Here is a 25963-nt window from a genome sequence, read left to right as displayed (position 1 = left end):
TTGGGACATTGAATGATTTGTTATGAACATTTGGATTTCTTTTGATGCTACATATATTTCATTAATCCATTCAATCTCACCAATCTTGGCTAGCATAAGGTTCAATGAATGGACTGCACATGGAGTCCAAAAGATGTGATCATATCGACCCTCCACAATTAAACCTGCAGCTTTACAAACCTGTGCGTTGTCCGTAATGACTTGGACAACATTATGTGGCCCCACACTTTCTATTGCATCAATAAGAATTGTGGATATGAAAGATGCATCTTTCTCTATTCCACTGCAATCAACAGCCTTCAAAAACATTGCCCCTTGGGGGCATACTGCAACAACATTAATTAATGGGCGGTTTCTTTGGTCTCTCCATCCATCAGAAATGATGGACACCCCTGTTTCTGCCCATGTATCCCGGATTGCCTGTAGCTGTCTATCCACGGATTTCCTTTCTGATGCCAACAAGGTAGTGCGGACCTTTTCATATCCAGGGCTTTTGTACCCTTTCGGCGCTTCATTAACTGCCTTAATCATTTGTTGCCAGTAAGGGGAACGCACCAAATTGAATGCTAGCCCATTTGCATAGATGCAACGAGCTACGTGTTCATCAGCGATGTCTCTACCTTGATTATTGAAACATGCTTCAAGAGGGCCTAGAGTGGCCCTTTTATTAGATGTAGCAGCAAGCCTAGATGGCAATGGAGGCCTAGTTGTAGAACTTTGCACAGGGTGTTTTCCCTTAGCAAGTTTCCTATCAGCAGCTTCTTACAAAGATGCATAGAATTTCATTTTTCCAGGACTCAAACCTTGGCCAGGTTTGCCATTTGCATCTTTTGGCCCAGTGCATACTTGCACCCCTGTGTTAGTTTGACCGGTGAGATGGGCCTTCACTCTAGTATATGAGCCATTTTTTATATCTTGGCATTCATTGCACTTCCATTTAAATGAACCACCTCCGGGATTTTTTCCAATAATCTCCACATACTGCCATAGAGGAGATTTTGGATCTGTTTTGATGATTTCCCCTTCACTATGCTCATGATGTGAATCTTGTGATGGTTCCATTATGATAATAATATAGACTCTATTGGTTACTTGCAAGTTGCCACTGCATTTAAAAGTCAAGTTATAATATATTAATATTATGATTATCCATAAACAATTAAAAATTAAATTGTAAAATTAAATACATTAAAAAAAAGTAAATTTAAATTTTAAATACATTTTAAAAATTTGAATAACATATATTAAATATTAATATAACTATTAACTGTTATTATAATTTATTATGTTATATAAGTTATAATTTATAACATATATAATTATATTATATAACATATATATATATATAAATATTAAATAATATATATAACTGTTAAATATTAAATAATATATATAACTGTATAATATATATAACTGTTATAAATATAATTATTTACCATTATAATTATTTACAATTATACCGGTTTATAATTAATAATTATTTAGTTTCTCATGTTTATATATATAACTGTTATTTAATATATATAACTGTTAAATATTAAATAATATATATAACCGTATAATATATATAACCATTTAATATATATATAAATATTAAATAATATATATAACATAATCTTAAACCAAACCGTAAACATAATATTAAATAACATATAACATTAACCGAACCGTAAACCAAACCGTAAACGTTTACCTGGTTAACGCGGAAGCCTGAAACCCTCGGCGTGACCGACTGTGCCCACAATGTGTGCTGCGTGCACGGGAACCAGCAGCAGTGAATGGTGCTGCGTGCAGTGGGGCCGGCGGTAAGCCCGCAAGCAAAAGTCCTGTGCAGGAGGGGCCGGCGGTGAGCACTGAGCCCGGAACGAATGGCGACAAAACAAAAGGGTCAAAGCAGACAGAGCTACGCAGAGTCCGACAACGACAAAACTAAAAGTAATGTTTTAATATCGGGACCACAAAATATCTAACCTTAAAACCTAGAAAATATCTGCGTTGCGTTTTAACTTTTTCGGCCACCTATCACCGCTTCCGGCAGCCACCGTCCGGATCCGTATCCAAAATCCGCTTTCCGTTTCGAAAACCCGCGTTTTTAAAAATATACGTATTTTAAGCGTATTTGGGAGTATCCAGATCCGGATCCGGTTCAGATCCGTGGATCCGGCAATACTCCACTTGCCTGAGCCGGATCCGGTAACACAGGTATAATTCAAGCTAGTCAAAGTTCTTTCTTTGCTCCAGTAGTATTGATGCACAAGAAGGATGGATCATGGCATATGTGTTTGGATTATAGGGAGATCAACAAGCTCACTATTAAAGATAAATTTTTCATTCTTGTCATTGATGAATTGTTGGATGAATTACATGGAGCAATTTATTTCACCAAGTTGGATCTTCGTTCAAGATACCATCAAATTAGATTGAAGACTGAAGACATTCCGAAAATAGCATTCAGAACTCATGAGGGTCTTTATGACTTTTTGGTCATGCCTTTTGGCCTTACTAATGCACCTTCCACATTTCAAGTTTTGATGAATTCCATTTTCAAAACCTTCATTAGAAAATTTGTGTTAGTATTTTTTGATGATATACTAATCTACAGCAAGTCTTGGAAGGATCATGTTCAACATGTTGACAGGGTGCTCAAACTATTAGAGGAGAAACAAATATATGTAAAAACCTCCAAATGTTTCCTTGGAGTATAGGAGGTGGAATATTTGTGTCATATTGTATCTCATGAGGGTGTTAAGGTAGACCCTAACAAAATTAAAGCCATTAAGGAATGGAAAATCCACACAACCATAAAGCATCTTCGACGATTTCTCGGGTTGATAGGGTATTATTGCAAGTTTGTTAAGAATTATGGGAGAGCACCTATAACAACATTACTGAAGAAAGATGCATTTTCTTGGACTCCAGAAGCAACTAAGGCTTTTGAACATCTTAAAGAGGCATTGTGCCAAGCATCGATCTTAGCTACTCCAAACTTCACAAAAACCTTTATTGTTGAAAGTGATGCCTCAGGAAATGTAATTGGTGTTGTTTTAATGCAAGAAGGAAGACCCATTGCTTTTGAAAGTCGTCTAATCAAAGGAAAGTATTTACACAAACCTATTTATGAGAAGGAAATGTAGGCAATACTACATGCACTAAAGCAATGGGGACCTTACCTAATAGGAAGACACTTCAAGGTAAAAACAGATCATGATAGTCTTAAATACTTTTTGGAACAAAGATTATCTTCAAAAGAGCAACAAAAATGGGTCACAAAGATGTTGGGTTATTACTTTGATATCATCTACAAAAATGGGAAGCAAAATGTTGTTGCAGATACACTCTCAAGAAAGGGATGTGGAAGCATTGCTTTGTGTCATTTCTATTATCCAACCTAATTGGATAATCGAAGCAAGGGATGAATTGAAGAATGACGAAGAGGTGTGAACACTCATTCAAAAGTTGCAACAAGAACCCAATACATCTGACACATTTAGCTGGAAAAATGATTCATTATGGTACAAATCGCTTATATCTTTGTAAGAATTCCCAACTCAAAAAGAACTTTTGGAGTTGCACACCTCCCCTTATGAGGGCACTCAGGATTTTTAAAAACTTACAATAGGGTCAAGAAGAAATTTTTTTGGGATGGACTTAAATCTGACATTCAAAATTTTGTGGCAAGATGTTTGGTTTGGCAACAAAATAAAGTTGAGACAATTAAGACCCCGGGTCCGTTACAACCTTTAGCCATTCCAAGTCAGCATTGGGAGGAGGTCTCAATGGATTTTATCACAAGTTTACGCAAGTCAAAAGAAAAAAGTGTCATCATGGTGGTAGTTCATAGACTTACCAAGTATGCACATTTTTGTGCATTATCTCATCCTTTTAAAACCAATGCAGTTGCTACTGCATTTATGGAAACAATTCAAAAGCTACATGGAAACCCAGAGATTATTGTAAGTGACAGAGATCCCATCTTCACTAAAAAAAATTGGACGGAATTATTTTCTTGTCTTAGTACTCAATTAGCTCATAGCTCATCTTATCATCCTCAATCTGACGAACAAACTGAAATAGTGAACAAACGTTTGGAAAGATATCTTCATTGCTTTGTATACTGCAGCAAAACTGAACCCATTTATGGCACTTTATGGATACCATCCACCATCCATCACATCTTCTTTAACAAAGAATTACAAGGTTCAAGTAGTGGAAGATCACATCGAGCATCAACAACAAATTCTCCAACTCTTAAAGGATAACCTCACTCTGGTGCAGAATCGAATGAAACAAGTAGTAGATTAGTATCGCAATGAAAGAAGTTTTGATGTCGGTGACTAGGTATTTTTATGGCTACAACCATACAAACAAATGTCCCTTAAGCAAACTAAGAAGGATAATAAATTATCACCCAAGTACTATGGATACAAGGTGTTGCAAAAGTTCGGTACTATGGCATACAAATTGGAGTTGTCTGCATCTTCCCGAGCACACCCAGTTTTCCATGTTTCATGCTTAAAGAAGGTTATCAGTGACAAGCTCCCAATTCAAACAGTATTGTCAAAACTTGACGAAAAAAGAAAAATCATATTTGAGCCTGAAGTAGTCACGGAAACAAGAACCCGACAGCTACAGAATCGATTAATTTCAAAGTATCTCATTAAGTGGAAAAACTTACCCGCTGAAGATTCCACACGGGAGGATGATAATTTATACAGAAGCACCTGGAACTACTCAAGCGTCGAGGACAACACTTTTTAGTAGGAGAGGGGCATGTTAGGTCCCTATAATACTAGTGTATCCCCCTTATTGTTATTGTTAGTGTAGCCCCCTATTATTATTGTTGTGCCCATGTATCCCCCATATTGTTATTGTTGTGTCCCATAGAAGTCCACTATTTTTATTGTTTTTCCCTTACATTATTATTGTTATGTAAGCTCTGATTATATTGTGACCCCTTAGACTCCTATATATACAAAGGAAGTTATCATTTGTATCATCCAAGAATTGTTCGTTCATGTAATGTAAAGGATATTTCCCCTTCGAAGAGGATAATTATTAAGTGGTTGATCTATCTTTTCTTTTGTTTTGTGAGTTGGTTGCATAACACATCATGTAACCATGCATGTTAGAATAGGGTGCATTGCATATTGATCTATGCATAGCTAACATCATCATCTTATGTCCTCATTTAGATTAAACTTGCATTAAGAATATATTTTATTTCCTGTTTGGTTTTATTTGATGAAAACATGGGCGATCAAAGTACGCCCAGGACACACGCTACCTTTGTTTGCTTGTCTGTGATGTGCAGGTAACAGGCCTGCGGCCCTAGAGGATTGTTGGTGTTCTCACAACCTCCCCATTCAAGTAAATGGTTCGTGCACTCTACTGAGAGCTCATGTCCCAGTTGGAGCCAGATGTTACCCACCACTAGTGGGTGACCCATAGGAGAAATTTTCTCTTAGATTTGTCTTCAACCGGTAGTTAGCAACCCCTTCACAACCATCTGATAGCTTTGATGTGCTACTTTTCTCTACCACTTGAGGCAGCCATTGTGTACCCTCACTCATTTGTCATGATCATATGTTTGAAGTTGGGCCATCCAATCCCAAATGTATTATTTTTTATTATGTAATTGTGTGTTTATGCTTGTTTTTCTTGGGCACACATGGGCATGGATTGATGGGTGACTTGGAAGAAGGATTTTAACTGTACTCTTGTTCCCTTACCTTAATCGGGGGGTTAAACCTGAATCCTAGTAATGTGGGATCTCCTTTATTGGCTACTAGCTTTAGGAGTGACACTACATGGGAAACCCTGATTTTGGTTGCATGGTCCCGCTTCTCGATACCATATATCTCACTTCCCTCCACACATTACAATCCCTTCTCACATTTTACCTATTTGGGTCCACAAGGTGTTAGCATCCCTTTCCCCTGGCCCACACCTTGGGTCGGGCTTGGAATGATGCTCCAGAGGTTGATGCAGCTAACAAAAGAAATCAAAAGCATAATATGGCCACATACAACAGGACATGCACCACAAAATGCAAAAAATGGCTGAGACAAAATTTAGCAGGTAGGAAAAAGCCAAACATGAGCTCTACCCCTTATCATTATGGCCATCACCCTGGTTCTTAGGACCCCTATGAGTGTCCCCTGCATCATTAAGGAATCCATGAATGTCCCAACCCCTGGTGGGCGATGAACTGCCCCACCTTGAGTGGGTAATCACTACCATATCATACACATGATGCTCTCATCCTCTGGAGCCTCGAGTCGTAAAATAAAAGAAAAATCAATAAAATGCAAAGGGCATATGAAGAAGGATGGAAAAACAAAGGCATATGAAGAAGGGTGGAAAAAAAAAATCTGGGGTAACTCATGTGCCACAATTGCTCCCTCCTACATTCATATACCCAAGGTGTGGGCTTTCCTCATCATGGCTACCCTTGTACCATGGCATGTGGCTTGGATCCTTCCCTTTGTACCCACTTTATTCCATCATTATTTCACATGACACCTACCATTTGAAGGATGTACCTTAGACCCCTTAAAGGTTGAAACCACCTAATAGGTTCCTTCACTAACCTGTCTTACAAAGGGAGATAACAACAGTGCAGGTTCAAAGCCCCAAATTTGGAAGGGAAACCCACTATGAAATGTCCATTTTTGCTTATTTACTCAATTGCACTAATGAATCACTGTATTGGAAGGTGAGGAGATGCATTGGATCTTATACAGGATTGCAGGTGGATTTCTATCTTGGACTTAGCCTCCCTATACGAGATCCAAGCCCACTAGACAATCACAATGGCATTTGTATTGTGAGCATTGAGAGACATGGGCCTCCATCCATACAAAGCATTGATTGCCACACCATGAGCTTCTTCAACACCATCATTCACTTGCCCATGCCCCAGTTATTCAAAGATGATGATGTACTTGGACCACATTGCCCCAACTGGCTACACATTGCACCTGAAATGTGGCAGTTGTTCCAAGGCTCAGAAGAGGTTATGTCTTTCCTAAGGAGACATGGGTGTTGAAATATGTAACTAGGTTCGGTCTTCATAAATGTATTTGAGATGTACTTATCAAAAGAATGAAGAAAATATTTTTATTATTATTATTATTATGACTTATTAAAGCATGGATTTCATGCTTGAGTCATCTTGTTTATGGTCAAAGTCCCCATTGAGGACTTCTAAGATTTATTTTGAGTCATTAGAGTCATTGTCCATTAAAAGAGACCCTTCTTGGGCTTTCGAATCATGTAAAAAGAATTATTTTTTAGTCAAAAATAATTTAGTCTCCTCCACACAAAGTCAACCTCAAGACAAGTAATTTGACCTCCCTGGAAGGCTATAAATACAAGGCAGTGCGAATTCATTTGGAGTATCTCTCTCACACACACATAGTTCGATCTCTAAAGCTGGAAGTTGGAAAGTTGGCAAAGGGCTAGAAAAGGAGCTGGAAAGAAGTGCGAGTTTCTGGAAGGAGAAAGAAGACCTTAAGATCGAAATTTTAGGACAACTCTCACTTAGCTCTGAGGTGTATCAAGGGAAATCGAAGTTTTACTAGTTTGGTCGAAGTTGCTACTGCTACTGCTGCTAAGTCGAAGCTGCTACTAGGTCGAAGTTGTTGTTGGTGCTGCTAGGCCGAAGTTTCTTTGAAAGGGCTATCATTTGCAAGAAGTATTGAGGGTTGGCTTGGTGTGGAGGAAGTCTCCTCTAGATCTAGAGTCTTGGATTATCTCGAGAAACTATTGAAGGAAGAATTGTTGACTAGGTTTTCCCCTAGATAGGGGTTTTTCCCTGGCTGTCCGCCTAAATCTGTTGTCCTTTGTTATTGTTTTGGTAATTTCTTGATGAGCTAAAAGATAAAAGAAGAACATAAAAATAAAAGAATCACAAGTAATTATCTAAATAAGAAAAAATTTATGCCTTTCTAATTTTCTAACATGGTATCAGAGCTAAGGTGAAGGGGGAAAAGGTAGTTTTGAATATCCACTAGAAGAAATCTAAAGGATTGATCAAGGGATCATATAAGGAGCTCTTATAAGAGATGAAGCTCACTATCTTCAAGGAAAATGTCTAACACAATAAAGAGTGAGAACAAATTGGAAGGAGCATCAAACTACAGGTCTTGGAAGAAGAGGATTGACCTCATTCTTGAAAAGAACAAGGTCTTGGATGTGGTCAAAGGAAAGGTGAAGAAACCTACCGAAGAATCCAGTGATGCAGACAAGGTGAAGTATAGAGAATTGGAGATATTTTCTATGACACTGATGGTGGAAAGCATAAAGGATAATCTTGTCCCATACAATTCCAATATAGACCATGCTCAAGAAATGTATGAAGCATTGTCAAAATTATTCACTATCAAAAATATCGGTCAAGTAGCAAGTTTGAAGAATGAGTTAAGGACTACAAAGATGACAAAGGATGATACTATGGCTTCCTTCTTTGTAATGATATCTAGAATTAGAGATGAACTTCAAGCCATAGATGAAATTGTACCAGAGAAGGAGCTAGTAATCACTGCACTATTGGGATTACCACCTACTTGAGTTCTTTTGCTTTAGGTCTCAAAATTTGGAAAGAAGCTCCTACCTTTGAACAATTGTGGAATGCTTTCACCCAAGAAGAATTAGAATTTCATTAGTATCCAACAACAAAGAAGAAAAGGTGTCAAATGCATACTCTGCTTCTCACAAAAAAGGACACTCCAAAAAGTCAAGAGGGCCAAGAAGAAAGTTGATATGTCCAAGATAGTGTGCTACCAATGCCACAAGATGGGTCACTATAAAAATGATTGTCTTGACAATCCTAAGAATAAGAAAAGAAGCAGAGATCAAGCCAATGTTGTTGAAGAAGGATCTCCAAAGAAGACTATGACCGAAGAACTGGATATAAGGGACTTACACTACAAAGTCCTTCGGCCTAAGCTTTAGCTATTTTAATTTTGATTTTTAGTTTTTAGATTTAACATATTTTGGAAAAACATTTTCATTTGTTCTTAAGGTTATAGGTATCCCTCAAGCTTGGAGGGAGCCCTCATCAACCTCCAAAGCTAAGTATCCTATTAGCATTTTCTTTTTAGTTTTCCTTACTTATCTAAGTTTTGTTTGCATTAAACATTAATCACATTTCTACCCTTATTTTCCTTGTTTAGGAAAACTTGCTGAAGACTCAAAGAAGGCAACCTCACAAAACAAAGCATTGGAATTACAAGGTTTGTTAAGAAACAAGAGGTATGTTTTGAATTACAAGTTTTGCTCTCTCCATGTTCATTTTTTATCAACTATTACTAACATATTTTTGTCTAGCTTTCTTGAATCTTAAAGATTCTTGATTGGGTGATTCATCATTAGATAAATCTACCCTCCTCATATCTTTGATTACTATTGTGGAACCCTAGAAAGGTTCATTGTGAAAACCCTAACTTAAGGGTATGTCGGTGATTATGTGTGTAACCCTAACCTATTTAGGGTTATTGTTGAAAGAAAATGTCTGATGTTTTGATGAAGTCATGTTTGGGGTTTTAGTATGGTTATGGAAACCCTAACTTATTAGGGTTGAATGGTGATGTCTGAAATCCCGAACCTTGAAGTATTGATAATTTAGGGTTTGCTATGTTTTGTATTTAGACCCTAGATCTTTAGGGTTTGGTAGGGTGTATAAGAAAGACCCTTATAATGTCCTAGAAATGAAATCCTTGGCATGTATGTGTTTGTCCGATCAAACCCTAGTCTAATCAAGTTTGTTATATGTCTAACTCTTATTGATATTTGTGTAGTTGGGTTTGACTAACACATGTTATGATATGCTTGTGCATGATGATGGAATCCTAGATGTATAAGTTGACCTAATTGTTGATGGTCATGAGTCCTAGGGTTTGGAACTAAGCTTTAGTCGAAGTTTGATTCTCTAGGATGATAGTATTTGTGAATTCTAGGGTTTTGTAATTAAACCTTAGTAGAAGTCCAAATCTCTGATATATGATGACAATGTGATAATCTGAGATTTGTGTAAGATTGTTGAAATCTGAATTTGAGTTATGATTGTTGGGAATAAGTAAAATCTAGGGTTTGCAACAAACCCTAGTGGAAGCTAGTCATGTTGCTACTTTGAATTGAGTTGTGATTGGTTTTGGTTGTTAAAAGCTCATGTATGAAATCTAGGATCTCGCACTAAATCCTAGTGAGAAGTCTAACATATGAATTATGACGTTGTTAGATACATTGTAGATCTATATTTGTCTGAATTATTTCTAGGATTTGCAATATGATGCAGTAGGGTATGTCATACCTCTGAAAGAAACATTGAAACCCTAGATGTAATAAAATTTGTTATGAAATGCTCAAAGTCTTGATGGAGTGGCCTAAGGTTTATGACAAAAACTCTAGTAAGAAGTTGGAGTGTATGTGTCTCTTGTGTGTAATTAAGTTTGAGTATTTTGAGGTAAAGTTGAATGCTTCCATGATTTTGATATGGTTAACATCATGCTTCTATAGATTTGGTTGTACTTGCTATCTAAGTTGTGCAGGTACATAATCTTCAAGATAGTGAAGATGTTCGTAAAGAAAATTTGATATGATAAGCATGATGCGAAAGATGATGATCATGATAACTCTAATAAGAAGAATGGAAGCCATGAAATATTCTCCAATGTTGTAAATAAGAAGTAGAACTCCCTAAGTTCAGAGGGAGCCTGGATAAAATCTCCTCGGGTTAAGAGGGAGCTTGAATGAAAGAAATCACCCTAAAGTTAAGAGGGAGCTTGGATGAAAGGAATCTTCGTAGTTGAGAGGGAGGTCATATCATAGTCATGATGGACACCTTGATAGAAGAAGTTGGAGAATGTATTTTGAAGTTGTTGGAATAAGAAGAGTCGGATCTATTTGTAGAATATGTTGCTACATGAGAAGTAGGAATGGAAGTTGTATGGTTGAGGAATCTTCTGTCAAGATTCATTGGAAAATCTCTAAGTCCTAATATGAAAAGTTGAGAAGCAACATCAAGTTGTCTGGAAGACCCCGGAGGTTTGTATCTATTTACGTACATTTGAAAGTTTGTTACTAATTGGGGTTGTGTTTGAACAGGTAAATCTCTCGAAGGTTGGATAGCATGTTTTACATGTTTAGGGTTGTCGATCAGTTTTATTGAAGAGATTTGTTGCCGATTCATTTAATTGGGGAGTATTTGTTACCGATTGGAATAATTGGGAAGTTGAGGACATCTGGTCAACACTATGTGTTGATGTCTAGTTCCCAAAGTAGGGAGGGTGTCGTTGGTCATGGAGCTCTGACCTCGGATACGCACCTAGATCCCTGGGTTTATGGTTAGTAAGTAAGCCTGATGGTACCTAGAGAGGCTAGAAGCTTTAGTCCATCTTAGTCCCACTTGGATAGATTGCCTGATCAGGAATCTAGTCCATGGCATTGCGGTGCCTAAACTGTTGAAGGACCTTGGATAGATTGCCCTGGTCAGGAATCCAGTCCATGGCATTGTGGTGCCTAAAATTCTTCATGGTTCATGTGTTCTAAGATCTTCCTTGTACTATACAAATGAATACCTCCCTAGTTAAGAGGGAGTGTTAAAATATGTAACTAGGTTCGGTCTTCATAAATGTATTTGAGATGTACTTATCAAAAGAATGAAGAAAATATTTTTATTATTATTATTATGAGTTATGTACTTATCATAGTAGGGTTTCATGCTTGGGTCATCTTGTTTTAGGTCAAAGTCCCCACTGAGGACTTCTAGGATTTATTTTGAGTCATTAAAGTCATTTTCCATTACAAGAGACCCTTCTTGGGCTTTCAAATCATGTAAAAAGAATTGTTTTTGAGTCAAAAATGAATTTAGTCTCCTCCACACCAAGTCAGCCTCAAGATAAGTAATTCAACCTCCCTGGAAAGCTATAAATACAAGGCAGTTCGAATTCATTTTGAAGTATCTCCCTCACACACACATAGTTCGATCTCTGAAACTGGAAGCTAGAAAAGTGTGAAGCTAACAAAGGGCTAGAAAAGGAGCTCAAAAGAAGTGTGAGTTTCTGGAAGGAGATAGAAGCCCTTAAGATCGAAATTTTGGGACAACTCTCACTCAGTTTTGAGGTGTATCAAGGGAGATCCAAGTTTTACTAGTTTGGTTGAAGTTGCTACTGCTACTACTATTGGATCGAAGCTGTTGATGATGCCACTAGGTCAAAGTTTCTTTGAAAGGGCTATCATTTGCAAGAAGGATTGGGGGCTGGCTTGGTGTCGAGGAAGTCTCTGTCTGGGTCTAGAATCTTGGATTATCTTGAGAAACTATTGAAGGAAGAATTGTTGACTAAGTTTTCCCCTAGATAGGGGTTTTGCCCTAGCTGTCTGCCTACATCTATTGTCCTTGTGTTATTGTTTTGGTAATTGCTTGATGAACTAAAAGATAAAAGAATCACAAGTAATTATCTATATAAGAAAATATTTCTACCTTTTTTATTTTCTAACAATGGGAAGGCATGTGTCATCTTCTAGCCCTCATTGATGGAACATCGACTTGATCTTGGGCCAGTTGGATTCCCATGAGACCCATTTCGATGTCCCAAACCCAAAATAGGGGTCCTGGAGATGTTTTGTAGCATAAGGAGGGTGTCACCTTCTTCATCATTGTTTTTTAGGCCCTCTCCAACATTTCTAGCACAAGAGGCCTCAACGTTGCGCCTCTAGGCCTCCAGGCATGCATGATGTCAGCATTGTGTGGGCTTTGGAGAGAGATTAAATAATTTTTTAAGCTATCATGGTTGGCTTGTAACCATAGGTGGCTTACTTAGCACATTAGACATGTCTTAAGGATTTATCATTCGTAATTTGAACTCATTGATCTTGTATATTTTTGTGAGACTCATTTGAGATCTCACCATCACACTTGGGATTTTCATATGCCTCATTAGAGATTTCGGATCTACAATTTGAGAAAAAAATTTAATGATCTTGGGATGAACTTTGATGTTTGGATCTTTATTGCAATCTTTTTGGAGCCTCCAATGTATTGTTGATGGATGGATATACTCTACATTGTCATTTAAGTGTTTCTTTATGGTACAATTATCTTGCAAATAATGTCTAATGCATGGAATTTGTTCTCATGATAAGAATTCGTACTTTGTTTTGTTGAAGATCCTTCAAAATTATAATCTTGGGAAGTTTTGCATGTGTTACTCATTGATGATGTGGAAAGAATGTTCCTAATGGATAATGATTGCATTTATTCCATGAAACTCCATTAACTTATGCTAAAGAGGGTAATTGTTGAAAGGGGTAACTAGGGCTTCCTCTTTTAGCCTCCTTGAAGGTCAATTTTAACAATTATAGGCACCCATGACTCCATTCTGTCAAAAACTGGTTACCTGATTCCTACTATAGCAAACTAATTATATTTCACCTACTTGTTAAATTAATTGAACAAGTTACTTGAAATTTTCTACAGCAAATACTAAAATACATACACTGCAGCCTACACCAAAATAAAACTGCAGAAAATAAATACGGCACAGGAGAGAAATAAACATCACACACATCTACACAGTTATTTTTGGACAAACATTCCCTAAAAAACCCAATGCGGGAAAACCAGTGCAGCAGCTGGGGGTTTTATTATTATGCAATAGTAACTTTGAGTACAATTCGTTGGATGCCCAACTGGCTATCCGATACAAAGAGAAACTGGACAAAACAAAATAGTGAGATGATCTCACCCTGTCACTGGAAGATCTTGCTCTAATCTGCTAGAAGTGAGCCTTTGCGTCCCTTCTGCATCAGCCTCTACGCAGAACTGTGTCAACCCCATGCAATCTCTGCGTCACCTCTGTTGGGGACCACGCTGCTCCTTCTAACCCTCTGTTGGCTGGAAACTTTGGCTCTCAGCCTACCGGTCTCACACCCCAGTTCCCAGCTTCTGAAACTCGATTTCCTTGGCAAGAATTTGATCTTCATTCAGGCTCTGCACTACCACTGGGTCGGCTTTGTGTAGCCCAACGTCAGCCTCTCTAGACATCATTATGCCCTCTCTATCTTGTACTCTCTGGCCCAGGAAAACTCCCTACCGGATACTATCCCTGCCCCTCACTGCAAAAGATCACTTCGAATTTCTCTTTCCAACAACTTTTATGCTTCATAAATTCGATCTTCTAATCTCCACTCGATGTGTCTTCCAAATGCCCATCAAGCCTCTTCTTAGTTGAGAACCAACATCCCAGATTATATCCTAATCAATGGCTCAGATCATTTTGGCTTGATCCTCGTCTTCTTCTAGAAGTTTCACCCACAGTTAGACTAATACCCTTTAACTATTTTAATTTCCTAAGTTTAGACTTCGGCACCCATCAAAAATAATTAATTATTTTTATAAAATTGTCTCCTGGTGGAATTTCCCAAAACGATTTTCGGGTATTGTGGATTACATGTGTCCAAGCCTCCCTGCAAATTTTGAGGCTTAGAGCACATCCGATGCTACCAGAAATCAACACTCCCTCTTAGCATGGAATGTGCTCTAGTAATGCAACCTGTTGAAGCATCACCCTTCTCTGTAACATCTCCCTCTGTGTTGTTGATGTCTCACATCATTGCCCACCAACTATTGTGCAACTGATGCATCTGTACTATTGCTGACACTGCCACTGCCAACACTGCATCTGTACTGCAACTCCCTCTCAAATTCTACATCTGTGTTGTTGTTGGCACTGCAACACTGCATATGCACTGCAACCTTCTCCAATTGTTGCTACTACTGCATCAATAACGAAAAAGCATCTGAAATTACTGAACTGGTGTTCAGCATGATGCATCTTGTTGCTGAAGTTCTGACTACTACTAGTTCTGCACTGACCCTCTGAAGCCTCTGCGTTGCTCAATCTTTGGCGCTCCTATCTACTGTAACTGTCACTCCGACACTCCTCTGTATCAACTGATCCTGTCCATCCTGCTACTACTGATTTGGGCTCCCGTAGCAAGGTAAAGATCCGAGAGGTGGACTCCTCAAGGATCATGCACATCTGCAGTTCTTTCGAACTACAGTTCTATATCACCCCACCTCTAGGCGATCATGGCAAACTCCTCCTCCTTGATCTGTGCGGATGCAGCCTTCGAATCATGCTTCTCGTCCTTGTCCTTCTTCTTGAGAGGACACTGTGTAGCGTAGTGACCAAGTTCACCACACCAGAAGCACTTGATCTTTGAAACATCTTTCTTCTTCTTCCGTTGCTCTTGTTGCCCCTTAGATGCAAGGGTTACATTCTCATCCTCCTCCTTGGGCTAATTCCCACTACTGCTGCTGCCATCGAGTTTACACTTGACCAAGTCCCTCCTCATCTGTTCTTGCTGAAGAGCGGCCCACATTCCTTCCCAGTCTAGCGATTTTCCCCTACCCAGGATGCTTTGGACAAACACTTGTCATTCTTCCGAGACTGAATTTAGAGCCAGCCTCACCATCTCAGTACGCTGACGTGTTGACCCCACAGTTGCCAACTCGGCTCAGGTTTATTGAAGCTTTGCAAGGAACAGATCAATGCGTTCCCCCTTCTACATCTGCATGGATCTCATTTTCTGCTCCAAGTACATCTTTCGTTGCTCTGAAGATCCCTGATAAAGCATGGACAAGGCAACACACATCTCCTTGGCAGTCCCTTTGCCTGAGATGTGACATACTACATGATCCTTCACTTCGCCGAGGATCATCCGCTTGGCCTTTGCCATCTCTCCCTTGTACTTCTTGAGCGGATCTAGATCCGTGGGCTCAGCTACCACACTGTCGACGTAGATCTTGAGAAAATGTTCATCCAAAAGGCATGGCATCCTCACCTTCTAGGTCACATAGTTAGATGCACCATCCAACCGATCTTGATCTCTCAACTCACTGGCTGCCATCTTTGCCAATCGAAAAAGTCGAATGACCTCCTCTCTCCTCTGTGCTGCTGTTGGGCAAGCCTACGCACTCCCTGTTGGAGTCAATAGATTTGCTTCCCCTTGTTGCTCAGCAAATGAGAATTCGAATTCCATGGCTAAGAATTCTCTGAGGAAGAAATTCCCTCAAGTGTCTCTCTCTCTCCCACTAACACTATTCTGCCAGCAATTGCTGCAAAATGTCTGCGTCCCAACTAAAGATCTGCTCTGTAAGGAAAAATACATTGCTCTCTTCTGCCTCTAGAAAGCTTCGATCTAAAGATCGAATTTCTCTGTCAACTCTCTCAGAGAAATCAATTTCTCCTCAAAACTTTAACCTTCTGGCCCAAGGACTACGCTACCTGTTGGGGTTTTGAATTGCTGCCTCTGTAGTAATTTCGAACTCCTCTTCCTTTCTGCTTCTGAGCTCTTCTGCTCACAATTTGTGCTCTGATACCATGTGAAAAATCGATTACCCGATTCCTACTACAACAAACTGATTATATTTCACCTACTTGTTAAATTAATTGAACAAGTTACTTGCAATTTTCTATGGCAAATACTGAAACACATACACTGCAACCTACACCAAAATAAAACTGCGGAAACCAAATACAGCACAAGAGAGAAATAAACATCACACACATCTACACAGTTATTTATGGACAAACGTCCCCGAAAAACCCAATGCGGGAAAACCAATGCAGTAGCTGAGGGTTTTATTATTATGCAGTAGTAATTTTGAGTTCAATTTGTTGGATGCCCAACTGGCTATCTGATACAGAGAGAAACTAGACAAAACGAAATAGTGAGATGATCTCACCCTGTCACTGGAAGATCTGGCTCTGATCTGCTGGAAGTGAGCCTCTACATACCTTCTGTGTAGAACTGCGTCAACCCCACGCAATCTCTGTGTCACCTCTGTTGGGGACTGCACTGCTCCTCCTTCTGACCCCTTGCTGGCTAGAAACTTCGGCTCTCAGCCTCCCGGTCTCACACCCCGATTCCTGGCTTCTAAAACTTGATTTCCTCAGCACGACTTTGATCTTCCTTCAAGCTCTGCACTACCACTACGTCAGCTCTGTGTGGCCCAGCATCAGCCTCTATGGACATCATGCTGCCCTCTCTACCTTGCACTCTCCGACCCAGCAAAACTCCTTACCGGATACTATCCCTGCCCCTCACTGCAAAAGATCACTTCAAATTTCTCTTCCCAACAATTATTATGCTTCAGAAATTCGATCTTCTAATCTCCACTCAATGTGTCTTCCAAATGCCCATCAAGCCTCTCCTTATAATCCTTCTGTTGAGAACCAACGGCCCAGATTAGATCCTAATCAATGGCTCATATCATTTTGGCTTTATTCTCGTCTTTTTCTAGAAGTTTCACCCACAGTTAGATTAATACCCTTTAATTATTTTAATTTCCTAAGTTTAGACTTCGGCGCCCATTAAAAATAGATAATTATTTTAATAAAACTGTCTTCGGGTGGAATTTCCCAAAATGATTTATGGGTATTGTGGAATACATGTGTCCAAGTCTCCCTTCAAATTTTGAGGCTTAGAGCACATCTGATGCTACCAGAAATCAACACATTCTCCCAATGGTCTAGGCATTGATCAAGTCCCATGGTGGTCAAACTTGGATTTAATCCATAAATTTTCCTTCTCTTCTTTTCTAAATTTTGTCCCTTCAAGGATAGTGAGGCTTCCCTAGGGCTTGGTGCGAAATATTTTAGAGGAGAAATTTTTTAACTTCATTTCGATAGATATCTTCTTTTGTGCCTCCTTTAGGGATACTCAAGTTCGGATGGAATTCCCACGGTGAATTCTCCATAAATTTTGATGACCTAACTCTCACATCAAGATGGAACCCTAGGAGCTAATCCTTTAACTTAGGGATTCTTTGAAGGTGGTCCCTTTAGTACTTGGTGAAGTAAATCATTCATTGTCTTTTCTCTCTCCTACCTTGACCTTGGATGCATATATATATCGTGTCAAATTTCAACCCTAGGTCTCATGTAGTTTCTTCTCCAAGGGGTTTTTCATGGGAAGTCTTTATAGCTTCTCCCAAAGCTTGCACCTTTGTTGAACCTTTCCATTGAATGAAATATCTTGCCTCACTTCAAGCCTATCATAGAGACATTTATCACAAGTGAGTAATATTGGGACTTGCCCCGTCGATGAAAATTCGAGAAGAGTAGGGGACTTGGGTTGTGGTGGTAGTGGGCCTTTGTCCCAGGGTGTTGTTATGCCCTCTAGCTTTTGTCTCTTAACAAGGCCTACTAGTTTGTGCAACAATAGTACCAATGTATTGAATCACGCATACTTACGACTTGTATAGTTTCCTTTGACTTTTAGAGAGGAGATGCTCTACACACTATGAATTTTGCTACTAGTTTATGTTCAAGTCCCATCAACCTGTTTTGGTCATTGGTGGACATTAATATAATTCCACTTAATTTATAAAGCAAAAATAAGGTTTATATTCAAAAAATATATCCATAATGCCAAATTAGTTGTAAAAAACATAAAAGCATGCATATTTGTACATAAATCAAGGTAGAAATGGTATCCATAGTACAGTAATGATTACTTATTCGAGCATCAACCATCGAGAATCTAGATTCTATCAATTACAAACAAACATACAAATTTTTAAGTCATATAATAGAAAGTAGACCTAACATATGGAATGAAATAGATTATCTAGCAATTATCAACAATAACATGACCAAATGGTTATGCTCAGAAAAAAGGCCATCTACACACCAAAATATGAAGACCAAAAGGTGCAAAACAATAAATTTAGCTAGTTGCTAAACATCTCTATAGAAGAAGTTTTCACCAATTGTGAAAGCACCCATGTTGCCAATTGTTGTCGCTATGGGGAAGCACCGCCATGCATATTACACCACTCCTTGACAAACAATGTTCCACCATCATTTATATCAGGATCCTCATCACTAGTATCACCCTTCATTCTTCTCCTCTTGTCTAACCTTTGTCTCTACCTCGATTCACTAGGGACATCAATCAAGACCACCTAATTTTGATCAAACTTCCTAAGCCAGGTTTTAAGATATGGTAGAAAAAGCTTTAACATGCCTCATCAATGATTTTGGTCTGAGTGAAGGGTACATTTTTCTAAGGCCATGACAAAGGAGTTCAACAATCAATACCACCAACACTAGGGTTCACATATGGCTTTGTGCTCTTGATTAAATGCCAATCACATACCCTCCTACATGATAGAATCTAATGAAATGTCAAAGTTCCATTGATCCTGAAATCCTGAAAACTAATAAGTCTGCCAGATTTTGAGTGGGATCTAAAATTCTACTTTCTCCATAAGAAATCCAATAAGGTCGGAAGTTGGAACCACTCTCAAACATCCTGAGTCAATTAATGGTAACGTTAAAAATTTAAGTAAAAAGATACATTTAAAATAAAGGATTCTCTTTTATCTTTCAATTTCGTCCTTTTAAGTTATGAATTTAACATTAACATTACTATTAGGGAGCATCTGAGCAGCACCTAGGCAGCGTCCAAGAAGCATGACAGAAGCACAGATCGACATATGGGAGAACAGTTCGGCACATGGCAGTTCTGAATTTGCAGGAACTGTGCAAATTGAGCCCAAAGCACGGTTCTGTTTTTTGAAAACACAGTTCCAAGGACACTTCAACAATGGTTCTGCACAGTACGTGGTTCTTGGGTCCAGTGAGTGAGGGGGTGGGCGGGATGCAGAGTTCCTGCAACACTGGTCCTATTTATTCATTCTTCATATTATCTTTTTCAAAATCAAGAATTGCCATCATGGTTCAAACTTCAAATCATTCCAATATCACAATGTAGGATAGGCATCATTCAGATTGGATATATAAAAAGCCCTCAATCATTGGCTGAGAGGTTCATCTGTGGCTTCATCAAAAGAACTTATCCAGATTTAGGTTTACTTAGATGACGCAGTTCTTGGGTCCGGTGAGTGGAGGGGCACGGTTCCTGCAAAACTGGTCCGCTGTATTCATTCTTCATGTCATTTTTTTCAAAATAAAAAATTGTCGTCCTGGTTCAAATCATTCAATGTAGGATAGGCATCATTCAGATTGGATACATAAAAAGCCGTCAATCATTGGCTGAGAGGTTCATCTGTGGTTGCATCAAAAGAACTTATCCAGATTTAGGTTTTCTTAGATGACATGACACTACTAAACCACAACAGTAGAAAAGTGATCCAATAACCAAGGGAATAAGGGGGGAATTTTCTAAATGGGAGCTGTCAAACTATTATCTCCTGTTGCTGGATAATATAAGAATGAATATGATTACAATGAGACTGACAAATTGAAGTCGTCAGATTGGTAATAAATACAAAATGTGGATCAAATAATATTTGTAGCTTGGATAATGGTAGGTTAAAGCAAAAGAAACGATAATTAATAAACTTTTAACAAAAATAAGATAGTTACAACTTAGCATCATCTTTAATTTACTTTCATATCCAATTATTGTACTGGGGTAAATAAAAATTAGGTAATTGAAACATAGCAATTTTGGTAAAGGTCTATCAAATATTTAAATAAGGGCAAGTAGAGTAATTACCTGTAAATAATTTGAAGGAAGTCGGAACAGCTCGATTTTGGGTAACCCAAAATATGTCAGATTTTTTCGGAAGGTACAAGCCTGGATCTATAATGATTGGTTTAGCTCTTTGATACCTGACACAACCAATTGGAATCAAAATGTTGATAAATAACAAATCATATGAAACTGAAAATATACAGATTTTTCTAAAAGCTGCATATGAAATGCAGCATAAATGCATGCATGCTTTAAGCCCTTACTCTTTCCAGCCAATGTCACTCGTATGTTCGATGAAATTGAGGCTCCTTGGTAAGGAAGATAAAACATGGAGCAAATCTGCATGCCGTACCCACAGTCAGCTCTTCTCAAGCAAAGCTACTTCAGTAAACCGCAACGAGTGTCAGGTCAACTTTCTCAACCCACAAGCTGCACTAGCAATAAATAGAATGTGACCTAAACAGACGGTATTGAGTGCATTCAGTGATTAAGATGGGAAGTACTTTCACCCCTTTCACGGTACATACGCTGTGATTTTGCTGTGAATATTAAATGTTAATTTACAATTATGGGATACACGGCAGCTTTAAGCTGAGGAAATCTGCTGGTTATTTTAAACTCTTTAAGAATTTTTGGCAAGGAAAGGGAGAGGCAATCAGCACATAACCTGGAACTTGCAGCACTTTACTACAAAAAAATAAGAACAATGGCTAAAAGTTTGCAGACGAACTTGTATATGAATCCACCAGTATAAAATACTGTGAGAGAGCAGCTATAATGAACTATGGGCATTAGAACTGTTACCATCACCTAGGATGAAAACATGGACTTGGCTTTCGTTACAATATACAAACCATTTGCTACAGCCTACATGCACAAGGGCGCTAATTCCATTCTTGTCAAGAACCTTGAGAACACAAGTGATATGACCAATTTACCAGCTTGAAGAAAACTTGGATTTTCAATCAGCAGGTGTTGACACCTCAACACACCACAACCCCCACTGGCCGGCGACTCTCCTTTTAACTTTTAATTTCACTTATTTGATTGCTTATCCAATTATCGTAGCCCTGCCGTTGGTGATTTTATTCGGTTGATATACTTATATTATCACTATTACCTTTTGCTCGATGATGTCTCTGGTGTCACACTTGCGGGAGCGTTGGTCTAGCAGCAAGCTAAGAACTTCTATGAGTTCATGATACAATTGGCAATCACTGTGTATGTTTCGGTTGAGGGAGTGGACTGCAATTAAAGAGATTGCAACCCCTTTGTGTAACTGATTCGGAGCAACATGTTAATACATTTAACAAATCTGCTAGATGTCGAGGCTAGGATCCACAACAAAGATAAACGAAGCAAAAGAGAAGTTTTAAACACCATTTTGACTGAAAATACCTTCAGCCACCTTTCGTCATAAGATCAGGACAGTTTCCCATTTTTTAACGCATTAATTAAAAAGTCTTGTTATTTTGTTGGCGAATTAATTATCCAACCGACAACAAATTTCAGATGTGTACCCAGCGTCCGCAAGTCCGCCCGTGAGGAAAACATAACAATTACTAATTAACCTAACCTAAAAACATGTCGGGTACTGTCATTTTCATTCTTCTACACCTCATTGAGATCTAAATTATACATCTGTTTGATCTATCTGTTTGATCTATTTGATGATGAGTCGCAGTCGATGGCTCGAAACGTAGATTTAAATAATCATGGATATGATAATGCCAGAAGAAAAAAACACTACAACTAATCACAAAAACCTTATAATAATAGCAAGACTCATAATACTAACATAACAATTATCACCAGATTGCCGCTCCAGTTTAAATTGTTTTCCATTTTAATTACTGTGCAATTTGATGCGAGTGCGAAGAAATAGTCTAGCCAAAGTAATGCAATGGAGTTGCTTAAAGATTGAGACTCTAATTATAGAGATTGAGGTTGGTTTAGCTCATCATTTAATTTGAATAATAAAAAAATTGAATTGCAAAAGACAAAAAAAATTAAAAGTAATGATCTCAAAACTAGTGGTCCCATATACTATGTTTAGCCTATTGTGAACGTTAAAATTAATTTCATTCATACCCGAGGCCATCAGAGAAGGGAATTACTCCCTAAAGCAATGCACATATGTTGAGTAGATGATATCCCTTAACAGCCCGGAAACAGAACTAAAGCACAGTGAAGGAAAAGACGATTGCCGGACTCGCCAAAGGTCATAGAAGATTGAAGGAAGGTAATGTGCACCACTTGACGAGTTGGGAAGGCAAAGTTGTAAGCACAGCATGTGAAGTGATGCGCAGTCCCTCACCTCAAATTGTCTAGACCCACCAATTGTAAACAAGCTTATTAAATGCAATTTTTAAACTGTAAATTGACCAAAATGCCATAAACGCTGAATTAGGATTTGGTGCAGAGAACAAAAATGGCTACGCGGTAAATTTCAACATGATCTAGGAAATTTGATTTTCCGGCATGGACTTCAAAGCACTTTAAATGCCATATGCGGCTGAATTGTGCAAAGTTGCAGAAGACAAAACAGCTCAGAAGATCGAAACCCATCACCCCAACAAATTTGGTGAGGTCTTGTGAAGATTGATTTCGGGTTCATCCAATGAGGCCCCCAATGGCGATGGGTAACGAATAAGATGATCTGGGCAGTGGAGAAAGCCATGAAAGTTAATGCTATAATCTGTGCATGCTCAGGAATGCAAATGAGTCACTATGCCACTATGCATCAGTTGGGAGGCTGCACTCGTAACCTAGGGATAGAAGTGATGTGCAGCCCCTCATCCCTCGTTGTCAAGATCCACCGAAGACCAAAAAGGACTCCCAACAGGTAATGCGCACTACCTGAGGCACTGGGGAGGCAGATTTGCACAACCGGCTAGTGCAGTGGTTATCAATAGCGTAGGTACCCCAACAAAAGCCTAAAAGCTCCTTGGACGCAATTCACGTGAGTTAAGAATTTACGTAGGTTGTTTTTAACAGCTTGGAAATAGAATGAATGTGCAGGGCCGAGAGGAGTTTGCTGAACCCCGCATACAGCCAAATTTTCCAAAGGATCACTGCATGGAGCTGGGAAAGCTAATCATGCATCCTTCTCTTAACCAAGAGTTCCTTTTTATCTTTCGCTATTCTTAGTTGCCAAAGAGAATGGGCATTGGCTGGGATTGCCTTGCATGCTTTTCTTCTCTCATTATCTTCCTGGGACAATGTGCACTCCTCCCCGTTTGCTTCTTGTCAGTTTGCTGTTCCTTCTTTCTTACAGTTTTTCTATTTCTAATTGTTTTCCAAACACATTGGAGGATTGCTGGATTTCATATCTCTCTGGGACAATGTGCACTCCTCCCCATTTGCTTCTTCTCAGTTTGCTGTTCCTTCTTTCTCACAGTTTTTCTATTTCTAATTGTTTTCCAAACACATTGGAGGATTGCTGGATTTCAAAAGAATTCATGGGAGGTGTTAACCACTCAAGTGTCAACTACCCCGATAAGCAGAGTATATTTTTGAGCATTCCATCATGGACAGAATTTTCAGAATTAATCATAATCATTCAGGTTCTGGTCATGTTGTAATACAAATTTCACAACCCTTTAGGGTCATTATGTAAAAATGATTCTAGTATGATGAGCATAAAGTCATGTAACATATCTAAGTAGAGGTTTTTGCTAAAGAGCTAAGTCACATGACACGAGGACACGAGACACGGACGACACGTAAATACGAGTATTCGACACGAGACGCAGCAACCCCGGAAACATGACACGAGGGACACGTTTTATATATATATATATATATATATTAAAAAATACTGAAATATAGTGCTTGATCCATATAGATATGAATCATGATGATATCTATTTAGTATTTAGTATACACTATTTACTATTTAGTAATTTACTAGTTAGTTTATTAATTTACTACATCAATGATGTTCATTGTTCATGTTATAATTTTTGTTATTAACTTCAAACAAGTTTGATCATGTTCAAACTTCACATAAATTTATGAACTATAAATTTATATGTGTTCAAACTTCATTGTTGACCAGAGCGTTAATCGAGCTTTCCCTCCCTTTAGACCTCGAAGGTGTAGTGAGCAATGAGCACATGACGGGGAGCTAGGATTTTTATTTCAACACATGATCTATATGTGGTCACTCGTGTATAATTAAGTTAAGTTTCGTAGGCTATAACACAACTTACAAGAAATTTAAGTGCTCCAAACTCAGCAAAGCATGCGAACGCTCGTCTCCTACATCTCCAAGTCCAGGTCAATGTGAAGTTGTGAGAGTTGCGCTCGAATCTGATGGAATTCCTCACATTGCACAACAAATTGGATTCCAGCGACGAGCAAACTCAACTTCGATGGCAAACAATGACAAAAAAAAACCCAAAAATAAACCATGTTGCAGGTTTTAAATGTCACTTTTCATGGGACACGTGTCCTAAGAACCAAAAACATTAGGGCACGTTTTCGACACGTCCAAAACAAGTGTCTCGATTGGAGGACACAAAGAAAAACGTTTTCGACATGTTTTAGGGTGGTTTTCATGTCCGACACGTGAAATACGGGACACGAAACCCTGAGTGATGTGTCCTATGACTTAGCTAAAGAGTTTTCACTCTAGGGAGTTTTTTTTCATTAATTAATTATTTATGTTTCTCAACACTAAATAATTAGTTACATTTTTCTCCCACATAATAGTTACATTTTTCTCCCACATATCCCCCAACGCTAGAGTGAGCCCTAATGATGAAGTCTTTGGTGAGTCCTAGTGTATAGAGTCGATGTAAATTACCATGCTAGATCATGTCTAAAGTTTAACAGAATTTGGTTGTGTCTAGGAGTCAGTTTTTAATTGTTAAAATTCTCTTTTAAACGGGATTTTCATGTAATATTTGATGTAAAATGTAAAAAAGTGTTGTCTATAAAAGTTGTAGGGAGCATGGGTACTTAAAATTTACACCTCAACTCCTCAACTTTCTATCTAGACACACTTTGAGGGTGGACAAATATGTTTAAGCCCTTCTAGAGTCATATTTTTAATTTTCTGGCAAAAAGAGGGCGAATAATTAACTGGAAATTGGTTAGAAAAATAAAATTCTCTCCAAGTGAAAAATATTAAAAAAGGATGTGGACTTTTCCATAAATGAATCTTCACAAATCAAGCAAAAAAAAGTCCCACAAGAAATTTGTTGGTCCTGAAAAGGAATTAATTTCCCAAAAAAAATTTAATGAGATGGCCCAAGTTGGTTAAGTTGAATCAAAATTTTTCAAGGAGAAAATTTGGAAAATTTATTTTTTGGTCAATCCAGCTCCATTTTCAAGGAAATTGAATTCCTTCCTCAAGATCAACGCTGGCAATCAAGGGACGAGATTAATTAGACGTGGATCAAGCCTTCAACTAGCCGTTTTCTTCTAGGATCATATCAAATTTGTG

The 25963-nt window shown here is 38.4% G+C and overlaps 1 protein-coding gene across 1 annotated transcript in view; it reads right to left on the bottom strand.

Moving 5' to 3' along the window:
- Positions 1 to 25963, bottom strand: part of LOC149173587 (beta-glucuronosyltransferase GlcAT14A-like) — a 177363-nt gene that overhangs the window by 88001 nt on the left and 63399 nt on the right. The window contains exons 2-3 of the mRNA XM_089424668.1: positions 20775 to 20850; positions 20533 to 20648 (exon numbers count right to left, since the gene is read on the bottom strand). Of these exons, the coding sequence (XP_089280794.1) occupies positions 20533 to 20648; positions 20775 to 20850 (192 nt within the window). The remainder of the gene's footprint in view (positions 1 to 20532; positions 20649 to 20774; positions 20851 to 25963) is intronic.

This window comes from Pinus tabuliformis, chromosome 4_2 (genome assembly GCF_031772625.1).
Source record: "Pinus tabuliformis cultivar Carrire ecotype Pingquan chromosome 4_2, CPIR1, whole genome shotgun sequence".
Taxonomy (NCBI): Eukaryota; Viridiplantae; Streptophyta; class Pinopsida; order Pinales; family Pinaceae; genus Pinus; species Pinus tabuliformis.
The sequence above is the reverse complement of the archived record's forward strand: the minus strand, read 5'-3'. Positions and strand labels throughout refer to the sequence as shown.